At 37.3% G+C, this 19,370-nt stretch overlaps 1 protein-coding gene across 1 annotated transcript; it reads right to left on the bottom strand.

The window, feature by feature from the left end:
- Positions 1 to 13,060: 13,060 nt before the first annotated feature.
- Positions 13,061 to 19,171, bottom strand: LOC124527926 (60S ribosomal protein L39-like). Its single transcript, XM_047101210.1, has 2 exons — positions 19,066 to 19,171; positions 13,061 to 13,110 (listed from the first exon to the last, which is right to left on the bottom strand). The coding sequence occupies exons 1-2, from the start codon at positions 19,169 to 19,171 to the stop codon at positions 13,061 to 13,063; spliced, it is 156 nt and encodes a 51-aa protein (XP_046957166.1).
- Between the last annotated feature and the right edge of the window lie 199 nt (positions 19,172 to 19,370).

The raw sequence follows: 19,370 nt of genomic DNA, 5'->3' as shown, positions 1-19,370 counted from the left end.
ATGCTGAGACCAACAGTTTTGGACAAAAGTGAAGAGAGAAACCTTTGAGTGGGCCTAGAGCCAATATTTGGGGAGGGGAAGGAAGAGCACTGGAGAGGCAGTTACAGGAAAGGCCAGAAAATTTTTAAACAAGAAACAGATTCACACTCAAGCAAAATGTGAACATTTGTGCCCTCACTAACTAAAGGAAATTTGGATAGGAGAGCTGACACAGACCCGCCCTTCCTAAGTGCTGGCAAATTCACTGCAAATTGATATCAGGGCCATTAAGTGCCTGGTCATTAAAATGTAACAATAACAATAATATCAATAAAAATACTAGCAATATTTTTTTTTAATTGAGAGGTTTCTGTGAGGGAAGACTGCTAACTGCATTATTATGAACTCCCTTCTTCCAACCACCTGTGAGGTGGGCGTGGTTATACTGACTTTGTAGCTGAGGAAAGAGAGACCCAGAAAAGTTAAGTAATTTGCCCAAATCCACAGGATTAGTGAGTCCTCCGGGAAAGTACAAGCTGCCAGAGACTTTGGAGTTTTCTGTGTATATTCAGGGCACTCCCTCTTACGTTCTATCACTTTTACAAAGTTGTCTTCAAAATTTTGGCTCACATGTCTCCTAAAGGAATTCTGAAAACATTTCTACCCCCTGGAACATTTGTAAGTTAACAAGGTTTCCGAAGTTTAAGTAGTTATAAATATGGTGATTTCTGATGCAGTTTAAATTAGATATTTTAAAATGAAACTCCTTCATCCCTTTAATTTATCCAATATAACATATATTGTAGTGTTTTAATGCCAATCTTTATTCATTTTTAAGATATGTGAGCAAATTGTTTTAAGTTACTGTTTTACTTATTACCTTTTCCCTTTAGATTCATATTTCCATTCTACTTCCCCTACATAATTATGTCCTATTTTGACATATTGTTATCCTTAAAATCACCCTTACATTTTTTGCTGTAAAAAATATATATAAATGCATTTGAATGCTTTTTTTTAACTTTCTGTCACTTCAGGGTCTAAGTATTAAAACAGTTTCTTCAAATATTATTTGTACATAATTGACCAAAACAATATAAGTATAATCCAAATGTTGACAGTTATTACAATAAAAGTACATTCTGAGGAATAAATTGTTTAATAATATAGACGGAGCTTTTTTCCAACTGGCTGACGCACCCATGAATAAATATTACTTGTTGCTAGAATGAGAAGGACTTTGTGAAAATAGCAAACAAGAGAAAGTATTTGACCACTTCAGGGTGTGACTTACCAAAGGTGTATTAGTCACTGCTATTGAGTCTTACATGGCAGACATTGTATTGAATTAATCAAAATATAGTATCAATTAATAAACAAAAAAAGTGGTGAGGAGTGACAGTGGGCAGAAGACTTTCGCCCATGTTAAGAAAAAATGATAAAGAAATAATGTAGCTTACAAGTGGGAAAAATATTGAAGAAAATATAGAAGAGTATTCTGTTATAAATTTTAACTATAAATTATTAGTTTGACTTCTTTTTCTTAAAGATTTAACACTGATTCATCAGAATTAAATTAGAAACTTTTTAACTCCTCTTCCATGAAAAATATATGACTGAGACACAGATGGTGTCTTGGTAACACCTCCTTGACACTGATATTATGAACTGCCTTTTGGTCACCATGAAGTTGCCTTTTTTTTTTTTTTTTTTTTTTTAACTCTCTGGGACAATATTCCATGGCAAGATTAGGGATTAGGATGTCTTTCTTTTTAAAAGTTTTTTTTTTTTTACATTTATTTATTTTTGAGAGACCAAGAGAGACAAAGCACACGTGGCGGAGGGACAGAGAGAAAGGGAAACACAGAATCTGAAGCAGGCTTCAGGCTCTGAGCTGTCAGCACACAGCCCATGCAGGGCTCGAACTCAGGAGCGGTGAGATCATGACCTGAGCCCAAGCAGACGCTTAACCGACTGAGCGACCCAGGCGCCCCAGGATATCTTTCTTTTTAAAGTGGAAGAATGGTAGATGTAAAAGGTGGAAAGTAGAACCCATATGATACCCTGACTAGAAATTGAGTACCTAAAACTGTGTGTGCCATTGAATGCCTAGGCAGGTGTTTGGAGACCCCAGGAATATTCATGCCCAAGTTGGAAGGCTGCTGACATATGATATTAAATATGTTTGGAAAAAAAAGAGTAGAAAGAACACCAACTTTAGAATCAGTCAGATGTGGGTTTGAATCCTACTGTGGCTGCTCACAATTTGTGTGAATTTAAGTACATTAAACCGTGAGTCTTAGGTTTCTAATGGTAAAATGAAAATCATAATTCTAAATACCTAGGATGGTTGAGAGGATAAATGAGATAGTGTATGTTAATCCCACAATGTAATGCCTGTAAAAATGCACTCAAGAAATATTAATTTATTCTTAATAAGTTTCTTTAGTCCTTAACTAATGGAGATAATAGTAGTTACTCCACAGGATCTGTTGAGGATTTAAAAAAGATCATTTCAGTTTTGTTTTCTTTCCAGAGTGTCAGAATTATTTATCAAGAAGTTTGAATATTTAATTCAATAAATATTTATTAAATGTTTATCATGTACCAGATACTGTTCTAGGCATCTGAATTGAAAAAATAAGAAAAGACACAGTTCCCAGTCTACAGCTACTTGAATGTACCCACCAACTATATTATAATGAGTTAACTAGTTATTATATTTAGGATATTTTACTGACTCTCTGATAGAACAATTTCAGTATGAAGATGAAAAAATACATTAAATTCTAATGGTGTGAGGTAAAAATGAGAAGCAAAAAAAATGGAGACGGAATATATGTACTACTTTATCAAGATAGTTAAATCAAAATGAAAGAGAATGATGAAGGTAGTTGAGCAGAAGGCAGAATGAAGAAATGTGGGAGATGTTAGAACATTTATAGATCTAGCAAGAAGGACTGGTGCCTAAGACTCAAAGCACTGTGAGTGCTTTGTGAGTGGTCACTTTGAGTTTGAAAGTGAAACTTTAGTGGTTAACATAAACATATGATAAAAACAAGAAGTTAATCAAAATAATAAAAGTCTCAAAGAAATTTTTATATTGATTTCATTTAGACTTTCCCCACTGAATGCAATCCACAAACCAGGGTCTTATAGGTTACAATTCTTGGGATCCCTCTGCTTCTACAAGTACTTCTCTACAGAGTATATATTCTTCACCCACAATTCCTTATTATGTTTTCTTATACAAACAGGGCTAAAGATATGTGATCCCCAAATCTTAACCCATGACTTCATGATTTTCTGGAAGCATAATAGTGTGAACTTTTTTGGGGTGGGAATGGGAACTCTAATGAAAAAGAAAAGCCCAATGTTGTTTTTCTTTTTTCTTTTTTTTTAAATTAACTACATTATGTGCTTTATTATTCACCTCCTCTGTCTTTAATGCATTAGATTTTAAGAAAGTTACTGATACTTTATTCATGAGAAATGGGAGGATTGAGGGGGAGTGGCAATTTTATAGTTCCTTACAGAAAAAAAAAAACAGTTTAAAATATGTGTTTGTAGGCTTAGAATTTTACCAGATGTCCAGACATCATTTTGTTTTTTCTTCATGAGAAATTCTTTTAAAAACCTACCAAAAGTAATCCTGCCTAGCTGTTCTTAAATGAAACATATATGCCTGAATCTGGAATAAAGGTAAATGAGAATTAAAAGTCAAGTTAGATTGTTCTCAAGTAACAACACATATGTTTAACAATAATAACCAAAATTATCTCTACTTAGATGGCAATGTCTGGATCTAAAGAAAAATGGAGATAACTCTGTCACTGAAATCTCACTTTTGATGTTGTACATTAGTTAAATATGTAAAGCTAAGTTAAGTGGGGAAAATGATTTTTACATTTAATTGTAAAACAATAGTTTGGTATCAATTGCTGATTACTCAGTAACATGCACTGGAACTAAATATTTAATATAAACCATATTATTTAATCTCCCCAACTATCCTGTTATTATCTCTATTTTATGTAGGAGGAAATGGATTCTTAGAAAATAAAAGTGATTTGCATACGGTCAAAAGCTAGTAAGTGGCAGAACTGAATTTTGAACCTATGCAGACTGAACTACAGTCCGATCTCCATCACTCTGAGCATTATTTTTTTTAAGTGTGCTGGAGTAAAGAATTATAGCTCATATATAGAACTCATCCATGATGTGTTCCAAACAACAACAACATGAATGTAGCAGCAGTGACTTGATGAACTGATAATACTTATTACAAGGTTTGTGTTGTACAAGAATTCAGTAAAAACGGGTGGAGGGAGGGGAAAAAAAAGAATTCAGTAAAAACATTCTCAGTGTGAGCCATAAAAACATTCTAGGTTGTACTATGCAGCCAAATGGATTTACAAAGAGCAGCCTCAGATGTAATGTTGCCTTATTAAGTTTCAGTAAAGAGGTCAGGAAGAGATAGTTTCCATATGAACAAAGAGGATTTGTTCCCTAGAGTATGATGTTAATACTTTTCTTGGGAGTCTAGAGGGTTTTCATAAACTTTCAAAAACTTTGAAGGGGAGAATGAATTAAATGATAAAAGACTACTCAAAAATCTCCAACTTTACACAGAAACCGCTTGATTCACACATTCCTTGCAAAAGTACCTAATGTTTGCCAAACACAGGTTTTTGCCTAGGGTTCCAGTGACCTAAATTGGACAATTAGGTGCAAATTTCAGAGACCAAAAAACTAAGATTCTGTATTAATAGTAAAGGTGGTATTCAATTCCCAAACTGTGTTCATCTGCTACACCAATTCCAGCCTGTGAGGCACTGAGGAGACACTTCTAGAAGGGACTCTCTGGGTAAGATTAGAAGTACATAAGGAAAACCAGAGAGGGACAAGGCAGAGCAGAGAAGAGTTATATCTATCTATCTATCTATCTATCTATCATCTATCATCTATCTATCATCTATATCACTCAAAGACTTGCAAAAAGGTGTTAAAGAGTTAATGCTCACAGAACATGGTAAAATGAAAAGACATGAGACTAGTCCTGGAGCACTTTCCTTGCTGTCATATGTAGTTGGGGTTTTGTCCCAGGGACAATGGGAAGCCATTGAAAGATTTCAAAGCAAATGAGTAGCATTATTAAATTTGCATTTTGAAAGACTACTCTAAAAAGTAAGTAGGGTTTCCCATGGCATATAAAGAGGAAGGGAAACATAGTGAACATTTCATGTTACAAATGTCCCTCTCTCCCACAAATTATCTGAAAGTGTTCCAAACATATTTATAGAATTGATTTTTAAATACTGTTTTTCTTTGTATTCTTTTGCACTGAAAAAGTCATCACAGATTGCTCTTCAATATTGAAATAACAAATATGAATGCTTTTTGTCCACCATTTCATGCAGACTACTGGCCCTATCTTGTACTCAATTCTTGTACAACACGAGCCATGTAATAGAAACTATCAGTTCATCAGGGGGTTGTTGCTTCCATCCTCAATGCTCTGCCTATGGACATGGTAGAAAGATGTTATAACTGGGAAATTATATTGGAGGATGGGGAAGGGAGAGCATTAAGTTGATATATCCTGCTGCTTACTCTATCATGTGCAGATTAGAGAAAGAAGAAACGAAAGGTAAGAGATCTGTAGGGAGTCATCGAAGAAATTCAGGTAAGAAAAAATGAGATCCTAGGCTAAGGCAGAAGAAGCAGAAATGGAGATGAAGTCTTGGCAAATGTGATGAAAAGTTAATAAGAAATTTATGTGGTTCTCAGACCACACATTTATGTGGTTCTCACACACACATTGTTTGTGTGTCAGGGACAATACACAGTACAGGAGAAAGACCAGGTCTATGGGAGTGAGAAGATTCAAGGAGCAATGAGAAATGACCTTTGAACAGTATATTTTCAAGTATCCTGTGCATTGTTGTGGGAATGTAACCATTGTGGGAAACAGTATGGTGGTTCTTCAAAAAATTAAAAACAGAATTACCATAAGATCCAACAATTCTACTTCTGAGTTTATATCCAAAAGAACCACAAGCAGGGTCTTGGCAAGATACACCTATGTTCATAGCAGCATTTTCACAATATCTAAAACACAGAAGCAATACAAGTGTCCACTGACAGAACAGATAAACAAAATGTGATGTATACACACAATGAAATATTCTTCAGCCTTAGAAAGAAACTGAAATAAACCAGTTACGAAAAGACGAATGCTGTATGATACCACTTACATGAGTTACCCTAGAATAGTCAAAATTACGAGGACAGAAAGTAGGATGGTGGTTGTTAGGGGCTGTAGGGAAAGGAGAACAGAGAGTTATTAATACCTATGGATTCCGAGTTTTGCAAGAAAAGAGTTCTGGAGATGATGGTATTGGCTGTACAACAACATGTACTTAGTACTACTGAACTGTACACAGAAAAGAGTGAAGATGGTAAATATTATGTTCTGTATTTCACCGCAATAAAGAAATTAAGATAAAAAACAACAAAAAAAGTCATCTACAAATATTTATGTGTAAGGTTACTGAGCATAATATTTAGTTGGAATAAAAAGTACAAATGAGCCTAATGGCCAATAATGAGAGTTTATTTAAGCAAAGTTTACACATTATGCTTTAGAGTAAGACATAGTGCTGGGAAAAATGGCTAAGTGCATGTCAATGGCAAAGTAGATCACAATTCAGTAAGTACAGCATGAACCCAACTTTGTGATGCCTAGTGACATGGCTTAAAACAGAAACATTTGGAAAGACATATACTAATACCCTTTCTCCATACTTTCCAGATTTTATAAATTATCTGCAATTATCTACAATAGTTATACCTTGATTTTATGTTAGAAATTATATATATAAATGTGAATAAGTCTACAAAAGAAAAATGTTAATTTTAATAAAAATATGAACCAGCCTACATAAAAGAGATATATAAATGTCTAATAAGCATGTGGGAAAAGTCTCACCTTGCTGGTAATTAAATGCAAATTGAAACAATTACAGATTATTAAACTGAGCGAATTAAAAAGCCAGTTCCCATCAGAGTGCCCTCATCTCCTGCTCTAGTGGCAGTTAATTGTTACAGGCTTCGGAACAACTGTTTACTAATATGACTCCATTTCAAGCTTCCTTAATAAGAGAGAGACTGAGGGAAACTCCTGATATCCAAGGAAGAGTTAAAAAATCAGGCCACAAAAAGGACAAGGATACAGCTCATGCACCACTGAAATTGGGAACTCTACTACAATTAGGACACTATCTGTGTTTCCATAAGTGAACTTCATTTCCCCCTTCATCGCACATTGACTTGCTCTGCAGAGTGGAAATGAGGGCCTCTGGCCCTAGCCAACAAACTGTAGCTCTAGAAAGAGTTAAATCAGCATATGGAAGGTTCTTTTGGAAATCGCATGTTAGAAACCGGTGAAGTGAAATTTCCAGAAGCAGCAGCTGGGAGAGGCTGCACAGCCCAAACAACAGGTATCAACCACATACAAGATCCTTTACATTTGTAACCTTTGACACAAGTCTTATAACCATCTCAAGGAGATAATTAAGAATACTGATGCATGGGGCACCTGACTGGCTCAGTCGGTAGAATATGCAACTCTTGATCTTAGGGTTGTAAGTTTGAGCCCCACATTGGGTGTATAGGTGACTTAAAAATAAAATCTTTAAAAAAAGAATATTGACTCAAAGATATGTATCATAAGAAAAACTGTGTACACACACACACACATACATACATACATATAAATTATAGCACAGCCACCTTACAAGAGTAGCTTAAACTTTGACATTTTTTGCAATACCACTCACCATCAGTAGAGAAGAGCCTGACAAAGGGTGACCAAAGCCTTCTCATGAATACTCTCTGGCTCCCCCATTTTCATATGTGGCTTCACACAACTGCATATGCAAGACTGCAAAGTTGTGTACCTTTAGCAATTTAAATATCTTTAGGAATAATTGACCATATTGCTTCCCCCCAAATATCTCATAGGAAATGGAAAAATGATAAAGTAACACCACATCTGGAGGACAATTATGGCAGCCAAAAGTCTTTTTTACACATTCCTTAAAGAATATACTAAGAAAATCGTTATAAAATACCTGTATGTCAAGAATATTATAAACTAGTAAAAAATTTAAGAAAACATTTCCAACATATTGCCAACCAAGTTAAAGGCCATCTACAAATATTTAGATGTAAGACTATGGAGCATACATGCTCATAATAAATTAAGACAAAAAAGATGTTATAGTATATCTCCCTGTTGAGACAGAAAAGAGATGAAGAGAAAAAAAAGACAGAGACAGAGACAGAAAGACATAGAGACACAGAGATAGAGACGGGAATAGGTGTAGCTATAGCTGGGGAAAGGCATTACAAATTTACAAAGAAAAACTCTATAAAAGTCTTAACATCTTTCTGGAGGATATATAGAAATGAGATTTCTATGTGCCAACTGAACGGTACTTATATTTTGTTTCAATATATTACAATAATCATAAGCAAAAAAAAAGTTTATTTATCAAAATGACACCTCTAGGGGTGCCTGGGTGGCTCAGTGGGTTAGGCATCCAACTTCAGCTCAGGTCATGATGTCACAGTTCATGAGTTCAAGCCCTGGATCAGGCTCTGCGCTGATGGTGCTGAGCCTTTTTGAGATTCTCTCTCTCCCTCTCTCTCTGCCCCTCCCCAACTCATGCTGTCTCTGTCTCTCTCAAATAAATAAATAAACTTTAAAAAAATGTATAAAAAGCAAATAATGGCACTTCCAATGTGTCACATACTATTTTAAGGGTTTTACATATACTAACATTTAATCTTCATGACTACACTCTAAGGTACGTCATGTGGTTATCCCATTTACAGAGTTTAATAACTTGCCCCAAATCCTCAGCTGGTACCTAGCAGAGCCAGAACTGGAATCCAAGAAGGCTGGCTCCAGTACCTGGGCCTCAGCCACTAGACTATACTGACTCTTTTTATGATTAAACTCATAACACAAGTTATTACTCAGTTCTGGTGAAATTATTAATATGTTTTGTCATTCTACAACATGAAAATAAATTTTAAAACAATTTATTGAACATTTTTAATTCTATGTTTTCTGCAGAAAACAAAGCAGTGGTATTTTGCCATGGGGAAACTACATGCTTAAAGCCCACCCACTCTGAGTAGATTATTTCCATATTATATTTATGGAGTCTATTTATTTTGCTATTTTGAGAGATTTTTCACTTCTATAACTTTCTAAATCATTATTCCTATGAAGATAAATTATTATATTCTAGAACTGCTTGAAAGAAAGCTTTAAAGGCAGTAAAAATAAAACATTTTCCTTTATATTTGGGGTTTCCATTTCTTGACCATTTTAATATGGTATGGGTTAAAATAAAAGTATTTCACTAATATACAGGGCTTAAGTATCATAAGGCTAAAATCTTATAATCTGAGTTTTTTGTAGTGACATTTTCATTCATCATAGTATTTCATCAAGAATTACTTTTAATAAACATTAATGACTATATCACTCATTTATTTATTTTTAGCTGTAATGAAATAGATACTTTAAAAGAAACTTAATTTGTATGAAAATATAAAACACATAAGATATTTACCATCTAGTATCTAGGTATATCTGGGTAGAGGGAAGTGAATAATCTTTGCATGAGTTTATAAAGTTGATTTAGAAGAAATCTCTGCCTGTCCCTCTGACAAGATTTTTTTGGTAAGAAAACTGTGTTGTAATGAATTGTTGAACCTATGTTAACAAAACAGTTGAAAGAGATAAACAGTCAATACAGAAAAAGACAAAATACCCAAAATAGATTCAACTAAAATTATGGGATATTTTGATGCAGTCTGTTGAAATGTGCTTTCTCATATATATATTAATCATTGGTTATTTAAGTGTGTCAATCCTAGCACATAGGAGAGCACCTACCAATGTTCCTAAGAGTTTCATTCATCTTTTCATCAACATTTATTTCTGTGTGTTATTTATTGGGAGGTTGTGTTAGCACTAAGGAAGAATTAGATGGTATAGGCTGAGAAAAAAAGGCTCTGAGGTGATTCAGGGTAGAGCCTCAGTTTAGAAGGAAAGGAAAATGATTCTATTACCTACTCTTGTAGAAAACAACTGTGAGCCTCTGATCTTGGGCTGCATAATTTGAATTACCATTGAATAACTTAACTCATATTTGTTGACATATTATTCCTATTCATGATATTGAAATCCTGTAACTGTTTGCATAAAAAAGTATTCACATATATTGAAAATGTCATGTACTATATTCTTTCTTGATGGCATCATCTCCTAAATATTCTATGCTTTGGTCTACTTTCTAAAATTTCTTTATAAAAACATAATTCATTATTTTTCCCCATATTTTTGTCACTAGGGTATTCCTTCTCCTTTCTCTCTATATGACCTGGGCTTGTTCACAGCATGGCAATACAAGAGTAAGTATTCCAACAGGAACTATGAAGAAGCTTTATGAGACTTTATGACATGGTCATGGGAGTCACATAGTGTCACTTCAACCATAGTCACAGACCTATCCAGATTCAAGGAGAAATAATGTAGATCCCTCCTCCCCAATCATGGTCAGAATATCAGTATCACTCCATGGGAAGGGCTTGTATGATAGGATATAATATAATATAACATCACAGTATAACAAAATATAATACCACATCTCATCACAATATAGTGCATTATAATATAACATATGACAGATAACATAATATGTGGCCATTTGGAGAAAATACAGTCTGCAAAAGTTCACTCTCCAGCCATAGTTTACATCCCTCCTACATGATAAAAATATTCATCCATTCTCCAACACCTACAAATACCATCTCATTACAATAAGCTCAAAATCCAGGAAATTGTCAATTAAATCAGATTGAAGTATGAATGATGCTCAGATATAGTTCCTCAGGTATATCTCTTTGAGTACATTCCACTCAATTAATGATTTTTGAAATAAAGAGACAAATTTAAGGCAAAAGATAATCATTACGCACACTTCCAGTCAAAAAGGAGTTAATGGCCCATACCAACTCTGAAATTCAGCCTGCACATATTACCAGTTCCCTGAGTGGAGCTCAGTCCTACTTCCTGGGAGTTATTTACTATGGCTCTTGGCCTTGCCATCAAGGCCCTGTATTTACTGTTTCTTTTCAATAAAATTTAGCATAAATGTACAGTTGAATACAGTTTTAAGTCTTTTTCCTGCCCATGGAAATGAAGGAACTCAAAGCCCTCCTTCCCTTTTGTATTGTCCCTGTTCCTTTCAGTCTAAGCTGGTATAATTCTTAAAAAAAAAAAATCATAGGCTTTTTTGTGTCAGTTTGTAATGCACTCCATTATACCACTCACAAATCTCCTTGAAGTAAATAATTTCATCCTGTGATCTCTGTGAGCCTGCAGGAGGAACAACACCCCTAACACTCTCAGAAGCCCTAATGTTTACCAGAAAGGGTGTTCAAACTGTGTCCTTAAGACACTTATAGGATCTTTTGAGTATTTGAAGGGATCTATGAGATAATATCTCAAAGATTTTTGAGGTCTTCACAAGGGCTTTGTGTTGGGCTTGAATTGATCAGAAGCCATTTCTTAATTTTGGAATCATTTGCTATCAGAAAATGCTGAGAAAAAGAAACCAATTTAATTTTTTTAATTTAAAAGACTTGACTCGTTTATATTAAATCATTTGTTTCTTATATTTTCTCTCCATCTAGCTTTTGATTATAGGCAGCACGGAGTCAGATGATACTTTCAATATACATCTATTCTACTATGATATTCTCATTTATGTCAATTTCTGCAGTATCCTTTCTTTGATTAAATAGACTTCCAAAAATGATCCCACTTTTCCATTTCATTGATTTTTTTGAAAGCACACCTAGTTGGTTATTGAGTACGCCTAATTTTTCTGATGAATGCTTATTTATTGATAACTATTTTATTTTTAATTTACTATTGCATATATTTGTTATTTTTCTAATTGATTACATTCTTTACCTTTGAGCATTTACAGTTATAAAACTTCAACTGAGAATCAGTTTGGTCACATTCATTATTATTTATTTTTAAATAGTTTGTAAATAGTGTTTTTTTAATTTATTTAAAAAAATTTTCCTAGCAGTGCTCCATCAACTGATGAATGGATAAAGGAACTGGTTTATATACACAATGGAATACTACTTGGCAATGAGAAAGAATGAAATATGGCCTTTTGTAGCAACATGGATGGAACTGGAGAGTGTTATGCTAAGTGAAATAAGTCATACAGAGAAAGACGGATACCATATGTTTTCACTCTTATGTGGATCCTGAGAAACTTAACAGAGCACCATGGGGGAGGGGAAGGAAAAAAAAAGTTAGAGAGGGAGGGAGCCAAATCATAAGAGACTCTTAAAAACTGAGAATAAACTGAGGGTCGATGGGGGTGGGAGGGAGGGGAAAGTGGGTGATGAGCATTGAGGAGGGCACCTGTTGGGATGAACACTGGGTGTTGTACGGAAACCAACTTGACAATAAATTTCATTTAAAAAATTAAAGTTAAATAAATAAATAAACAAATAAATAAATTTTGTAATGTTGTTATTTTTAAGAGTGACAGAGAGACAGAGAGAAAGTGGGGGAGGGGAAGAAAGAGAGAGAGGGAGACACAGAGTCCAAAGCAGACTCCAGGCTCTGAGCTGTCAGCATAGAGCCCGACGCGGGGCTTGAACTCACAAACCTGCGAGATCATGACCTGAGCTGAAGTCAGAGGCTTAACCAACTGAGCCACCCAGGCGCCCCTGTAAATAATGTTTTTAACTTTTAAGTTGCCAATGGCATGTTTGACCTTTTTTTTTCCTCAACCAAGAGGTCTCACATGTTTATTACTGAGCCAACCTATGGGTGCAGAAACATCATAACAGAGAAAAGTCAATTTCCTGATAAAACAGATCTACTGGTCAGGCAGTAAGGATGTGGTGGTGTAGAAACACATGACTTTCAGGCAGCATAAACGTGTGCCATCTCATGTTCGATCCCTTACAGACCCAGCTTCGTTCTTCTCCAAAGCCGCCTCTTGGAGTTGTATCAGATTTTATTTTATTTTATTTTTATATATATGAAATTTATTGAACAAATTGGTTTCCATACAACACCCAGTGCTCATCCCAAAAGGTGCCCTCCTCAATACCCATCACCCACCCTCCCCTCCCTCCCACCCCCCATCAACCCTCAGTTTGTTCTCAGTTTTTAACAGTCTCTTATGCTTTGGCTCTCTCCCACTCTAACCTCTTTTTTTTTTTTCCTTCCCCTCCCCCATGGGTTCCTGTTAAGTTTCTCAGGATCCACATAAGAGTGAAACCATATGGTATGTGTCTTTCTCTGTATGGCTTATTTCACTTAGCATTACACTCTCCAGTTCCATCCACGTTGCTACAAAAGGCCATATTTCATTTTTTCTCATTGCCACGTAGTATTCCATTGTATATATATACCACAATTTCTTTATCCATTCATCAGTTGATGGACATTTCGGCTCTTTCCATAATTTGGCTATTGTTGAGAGTGCTGCTATGAACATCGGGGTACAAGTGCCCCTATGCATCAGTACTCCTGTATCCCTTGGGTAAATTCCTAGTAGTGCTATTGCTGGGTCATAGGGTAGGTCTATTTTTAATTTTCTGAGGAACCTCCACACTGCTTTCCAGAGCGGCTGCACCAATTTGCATTCCCACCAACAGTGCAAGAGGGTTCCCGTTTCTCCACATCCTCTCCAGCATCTATAGTCTCCTGATTTGTTCATTTTGGCCACTCTGACTGGCGTGAGGTGATACCTGAGTGTGGTTTTGATTTGTATTTCCCTGATAAGGAGCGATGCTGAACATCTTTTCATGTGCCTGTTGGCCATCTGGATGTCTTCTTTAGAGAAGTGTCTATTCATGTTTTCTGCCCATTTCTTCACTGGGTTATTTGTTTTTCAGGTGTGGAGTTTGGTGAGCTCTTTATAGATTTTAGATACTAGCCCTTTGTCCGATATGTCATTTGCAAATATCTTTTCCCATTCCGTTGGTTGCCTTTTAGTTTTGTTGGTTGTTTCCTTTGCTGTGCAGAAGCTTTTTATCTTCATAAGGTCCCAGTAATTCACTTTTGCTTTTAATTCCCTTGCCTTTGGGGATGTGTCGAGTAAGAGATTGCTACGGCTGAGGTCAGAGAGGTCTTTTCCTGCTTTCTCCTCTAAGGTTCTGATGGTTTCCTGTCTCACATTTAGGTCCTTTATCCATTTTGAGTTTATTTTTGTAAATGGTGTGAGAAAGTGGTCTAGTTTCAACCTTCTGCATGTTGCTGTCCAGTTCTCCCAGCACCATTTGTTAAAGAGGCCGTCTTTTTTCCATTGGATGTTCTTTCCTGCTTTGTCAAAGATGAGTTGGCCATACGTTTGTGGGTCTAGTTCTGGGGTTTCTATTCTATTCCATTGGTCTGTGTGTCTGTTTTTGTGCCAATACCATGCTGTCTTGATGATGACAGCTTTGTAGTAGAGGCTAAAGTCTGGGATTGTGATGCCTCCTGCTTTGGTCTTCTTCTTCAAAATTACTTTGGCTATTCGGGGCCTTTTGTGGTTCCATATGAATTTTAGGATTGCTTGTTCTAATTTCGAGAAGAATGCTGGTGCAATATTGATTGGGATTGCATTGAATGTGTAGATAGCTTTGGGTAGTATTGACATTTTGACAATATTTATTTTTCCAATCCATGAGCAGGGAATGTCTTTCCATTTCTTTAAATCTTCTTCAGTTTCCTTCATAAGCTTTCTATAGTTTTCAGCATACAGATCCTTTACATCTTTGGTTAGATTGATTCCTAGGTATTTTATGCTTCTTGGTGCAATTGTGAATGGGATCATTTTCTTTATTTGTCTTTCTGTTGCTTCATTGTTAGTGTATAAGAATGCAACTGATTTCTGTACATTGATTTTGTATCCTGCAACTTTGCTGAATTCATGTATCAGTTCTAGCAGACTTTTGGTGGAGTCTATCGGATTTTCCATGTATAATATCATGTCATCTGCAAAAAGCGAAAGCTTGACTTCATCTTTGCCAATTTTGATGCCTTTGATTTCCTTTTGTTGTCTGATTGCTAATGCTAGAACTTCCAGCACTATGTTAAACAACAGCGGTGAGAGTGGGCATCCCTGTCGTGTTCCTGATCTCAGGGAAAAAGCTCTCAGTTTTTCCCCGTTGAGGATGATGTTAGCTGTGGGCTTTTCATAAATGGCTTTTATGATCTTTAAGTATGTTCCTTCTATCCCGACTTTCTCAAGGGTTTTTATTAAGAAAGGGTGCTGGATTTTGTCAAAGGCCTTTTCTGCATCGATTGACAGGATCATATGGTTCTTCTCTTTTTTTTTGTTAATGTGATGTATCACGTTGATTGATTTGCGAATGTTGAACCAGCCCTGCATCCCAGGAATGAATCCCACTTGATCATGGTGAATAATTCTTTTTATATGCTGTTGAATTCGATTTGCTAGTATCTTATTGAGAATTTTGGCATCCATATTCATCAGGGATATTGGCCTGTAGTTCTCTTTTTTGACTGGGTCTCTGTCTGGTTTAGGAATCAAAGTAATACTGGCTTCATAGAATGAGTCTGGAAGTTTTCCTTCCCTTTCTATTTCTTGGAATAGCTTGAGAAGGATAGGTATTATCTCTGCTTTAAATGTCTGGTAGAACTCCCCTGGGAAGCCATCTGGTCCTGGACTCTTATTTGTTGGGAGATTTTTGATAACCGATTCAATTTCTTCGCTGGTTATGGGTCTGTTCAAGCTTTCTATTTCCTCCTGATTGAGTTTTGGAAGAGTGTGGGTGTTCAGGAATTTGTCCATTTCTTCCAGGTTGTCCAATTTGTTGGCATATAATTTTTCATAGTATTCCCTGATAATTGTTTGTATCTCTGAGGGATTGGTTGTAATAATTCCATTTTCATTCATGATTTTATCTATTTGGGTCATCTCCCTTTTCTTTTTGAGAAGCCTGGCTAGAGGTTTGTCAATTTTGTTTATTTTTTCAAAAAACCAATTCTTGGTTTCGTTGATCTGCTCTACAGTTTTTTTAGATTCTATATTGTTTATTTCTGCTCTGATCTTTATTATTTCTCTTCTTCTGCTGGGTTTAGGCTGCCTTTTCTGTTCTGCTTCTAGTTCCTTTAGGTGTGCTGTTAGATTTTGTATTTGGGATTTTTCTTGTTTCTTGAGATAGGCCTGGATTGCAATGTATTTTCCTCTCAGGACTGCCTTCGCTGCGTCCCAAAACATTTGGATTGTTGTATTTTCATTTTCGTTTGTTTCCATATATTTTTTGATTTCTTCTCTAATTGCCTGGTTGACCCACTCATTCGTTAGTAGGGTGTTCTTTAACCTCCATGCTTTTGGAGGTTTTCCAGACTTTTTCCTGTGGTTGATTTCTAGCTTCATAGCATTGTGGTCTGAAAGTATGCATGGTATAATTTCAATTCTTGTAAACTTATGAAGGGCTGTTTTGTGACCCATTATATGATCTATCTTGGAGAATGTTCCATGTGCACTCGAGAAGAAAGTATATTCTGTTGCTTTGGGATGCAGAGTTCTAAATATATCTCTCAAGTCCATCTGATCCAATGTCTCATTCAGGGCCCTTGTTTCTTTATTGATCCTGTGTCTAGATGATCTATCCATTTCTGTAAGTGGGGTGTTAAAGTCCCCAGCAATGACCACATTCTTATCAATAAGGTTGCTTATGTTTATGAGTAATTGTTTTATATATTTGGGGGCTCCGGTATTCGGCGCATAGACATTTATAATTGTTAGCTCTTCCTGATGGATAGACCCTGTAACTATTATATAATGTCCTTCTTCATCTCTTGTTACAGCCTTTAATTTAAAGTCTAGTTTGTCTGATATAAGTATGGCTACTCCAGCTTTCTTTTGGCTTCCAGTAGCATGATAAATAGTTCTCCATCCCCTCACTCTCTATCTACAGGTGTCCTCAGGTCTAAAATGAGTCTCTTGTAAACAGCAAATAGATGGGTCTTGTTTTTTTATCCATTCTGATACCCTATGTCTTTTGGTTGGTGCATTTAATCCATTTACATGCAGTGTTAATATAGAAAGATATGGGTTTAGAGTCATTGTGATGTCTGTATGTTTTATGCTTGTAGTGATGTCTCTGGTACTTTGTCTCACAGGGTCCCCCTTAGGATCTCTTGTAGGGCTGGTTTAGTGGTGACAAATTCCTTCAGTTTTTGTTTGTTTGGGAAGACCTTTATCTCTCCTTCTATTCTAAATGACAGACTTGCTGGATAAAGGATTCTCGGCTGCATATTTTTTCTGTCTAGCACCCTGAAAATCTCGTGCCAATTCTTTCTGGCCTGCCAAGTTTCAAAAGAGAGATCAGTCACGAGTCTTATAGGTCTCCCTTTATATGTGAGGGCACGTTTACCCCTTGCTGCTTTCAGAATTTTCTCTTTATCCTTGTATTTTGCCAGTTTCACTATGATATGTCGTGCAGAAGATCGATTCAAGTTACGTCTGAAGGGAGTTCTCTGTGCCTCTTGGATTTCAATGCCTTTTTCCTTCCCCAGTTCAGGGAAGTTCTCAGCTATGATTTCTTCAAGTACCCCTTCAGCACCTTTCCCTCTCTCTTCCTCCTCTGGGATACCAATTATGCGTATATTATTTCTTTTTAGTGTATCACTTAGTTCTCTAATTTTCCCCTCATACTCCTGGATTTTTTTATCTCTCTTTTTCTCAGCTTCCTCTTTTTCCATAACTTTATCTTCTAGTTCACCTATTCTCTCCTCTGCCTCTTCCATCCGAGCCGTGGTGGTTTGCATTTTGTTTTCCATTTCCTTTAAAGCGTTTTTCAGCTCCTCGTGACTGTTCCTTAGTCCCTTGATCTCTGTAGCAAGAGATTCTCTGCTGTCCTGTATGCTGTTTTCAAGCCCAGCGATTAATTTTATGACTATTATTCTAAATTCACTTTCTGTTATATTATTTAAATCCTTTTTGATCAGCTCATTAGCTGTTGTTATTTCCTGGAGATTCTTCTGAGGGGAATTCTTCCGCTTGGTCATTTTGGATAGTCCCTGGTGTGGTGAGGGCCTGCAGGGCACTTCCCCTGTGCTGTGGTGTATAACTGGAGTTGGTGGGCGGGGCCGCAGTCAGTCCTGATGTCTGCCCCCAGCCCACCGCTGGAGCCACAGTCAGACTGGTGTGTGCCTTCTCTTCCCCTCTCCTAGGGGCAGGATTCACTGTGGGGTGGCGTGGCCCGTCTGGGCTACTTGCACACTGCCAGGCTTGTGATGCTGGGGATCTGGCATATTAGCTGGGGTGGGTAGGCAAGGTGCACGGTGGCAGGAGGGGCAGGCTTAGCTCGCTTCTCCTTAGGTGATCCACTTCAGGAGGGGCCCTGTGGCCGTGGGAGGGAGTCAGATCCGCTGCGGGAGGTTTGGCTCCGCAGAAGCACAGAGTTGGGTGTTTGCGCGGAGCGAGCAATTTCCCTGGCCGGAACCGGTTCCCTTTGGGATTTTGGCTGGGGGATGGGCGGGGGAGATGGCGCTGGCGAGCGCCTTTGTTCCCCGCCAAACTGAGCTCTGTCGTCCGGGGGCTCCGCAGCTCACCCTCCCTTTGTCCTCCAGCCTTCCCGCTTTCTGAGCAGAGCTGTTCACTTATGACCTCCCAGACGCTAAGTCGCGTTTGCTGTCGGAACACAGTCCGTCAGGCCCCTCCGCTTTTGCAAGCCGGACTCGGGGGCTCTGCTTGGCTGGCGAGCCGCCCCTCCGCCCCGGCTCCCTCCCGCCAGTCCGTGGAGCGCGCACTGCCTCGCCGCCCTTCCTACCCTCTTCCGTGGGCCTCTCGTCTGCACTTGGGTCCGGTGACTCCATTCTGCTAATCCTCTGGCAGTTTTCTGGGTTATTTAGGCAGGTGTAGGTGGAATCTAAGTGATCAGCAGGACGCGCGGTGAGCCCAGCGTCCTCCTACGCCGTCATCTTCCTGTCGAGTCTTCTGTATCGGATTTTATTACCAGTTTTCATCTGAATCCACCGGGTAATGGGACGATTCTGCTTTTGTTTCTTGGCCAGGAATCGCTTGATCCTGAAAGACTTGTGAGAAGACATGGCGAGAAACGGTCAGCCACACACACCACGATGGCAGAGAAGAGCTAAGACTGAACTTTTATTTATTTATTTGAATATAGTTGACACAAAATATTGCAGTTTCAATGATCGACTTAGTGATTTGTCAGGTTTGCACATTATGCTCTGTTCACCTCAAGTGTAGCTACATCTGCCACCTTACACTGCTATTAACAGTATC

This window comes from Lynx rufus, unplaced genomic scaffold (assembly GCF_022079265.1).
Source record: "Lynx rufus isolate CCGP_SWC_20201006 ecotype Redwood Valley unplaced genomic scaffold, mLynRuf1.p SCAF_6, whole genome shotgun sequence".
NCBI classification, from domain to species: Eukaryota; Metazoa; Chordata; class Mammalia; order Carnivora; family Felidae; genus Lynx; species Lynx rufus.
Note: the sequence above shows the minus strand (reverse complement) of the source record. Positions and strands in the feature narration are given on the sequence as shown.

Excerpts from the sequence above, each read along its gene's own strand:
- LOC124527926 (XM_047101210.1), bottom strand. The coding sequence starts at position 19,171 with ATGTCTTCTCACAAGTCTTTCAGGATCAAGCGATTCCTGGCCAAGAAA. Across the intron at positions 13,111-19,065 it reads GAAAACTGGTAATAAAATCC|GATACAACTCCAAGAGGCGG; the intron begins GATACAGAAGAC and ends AAAATAAAATCT.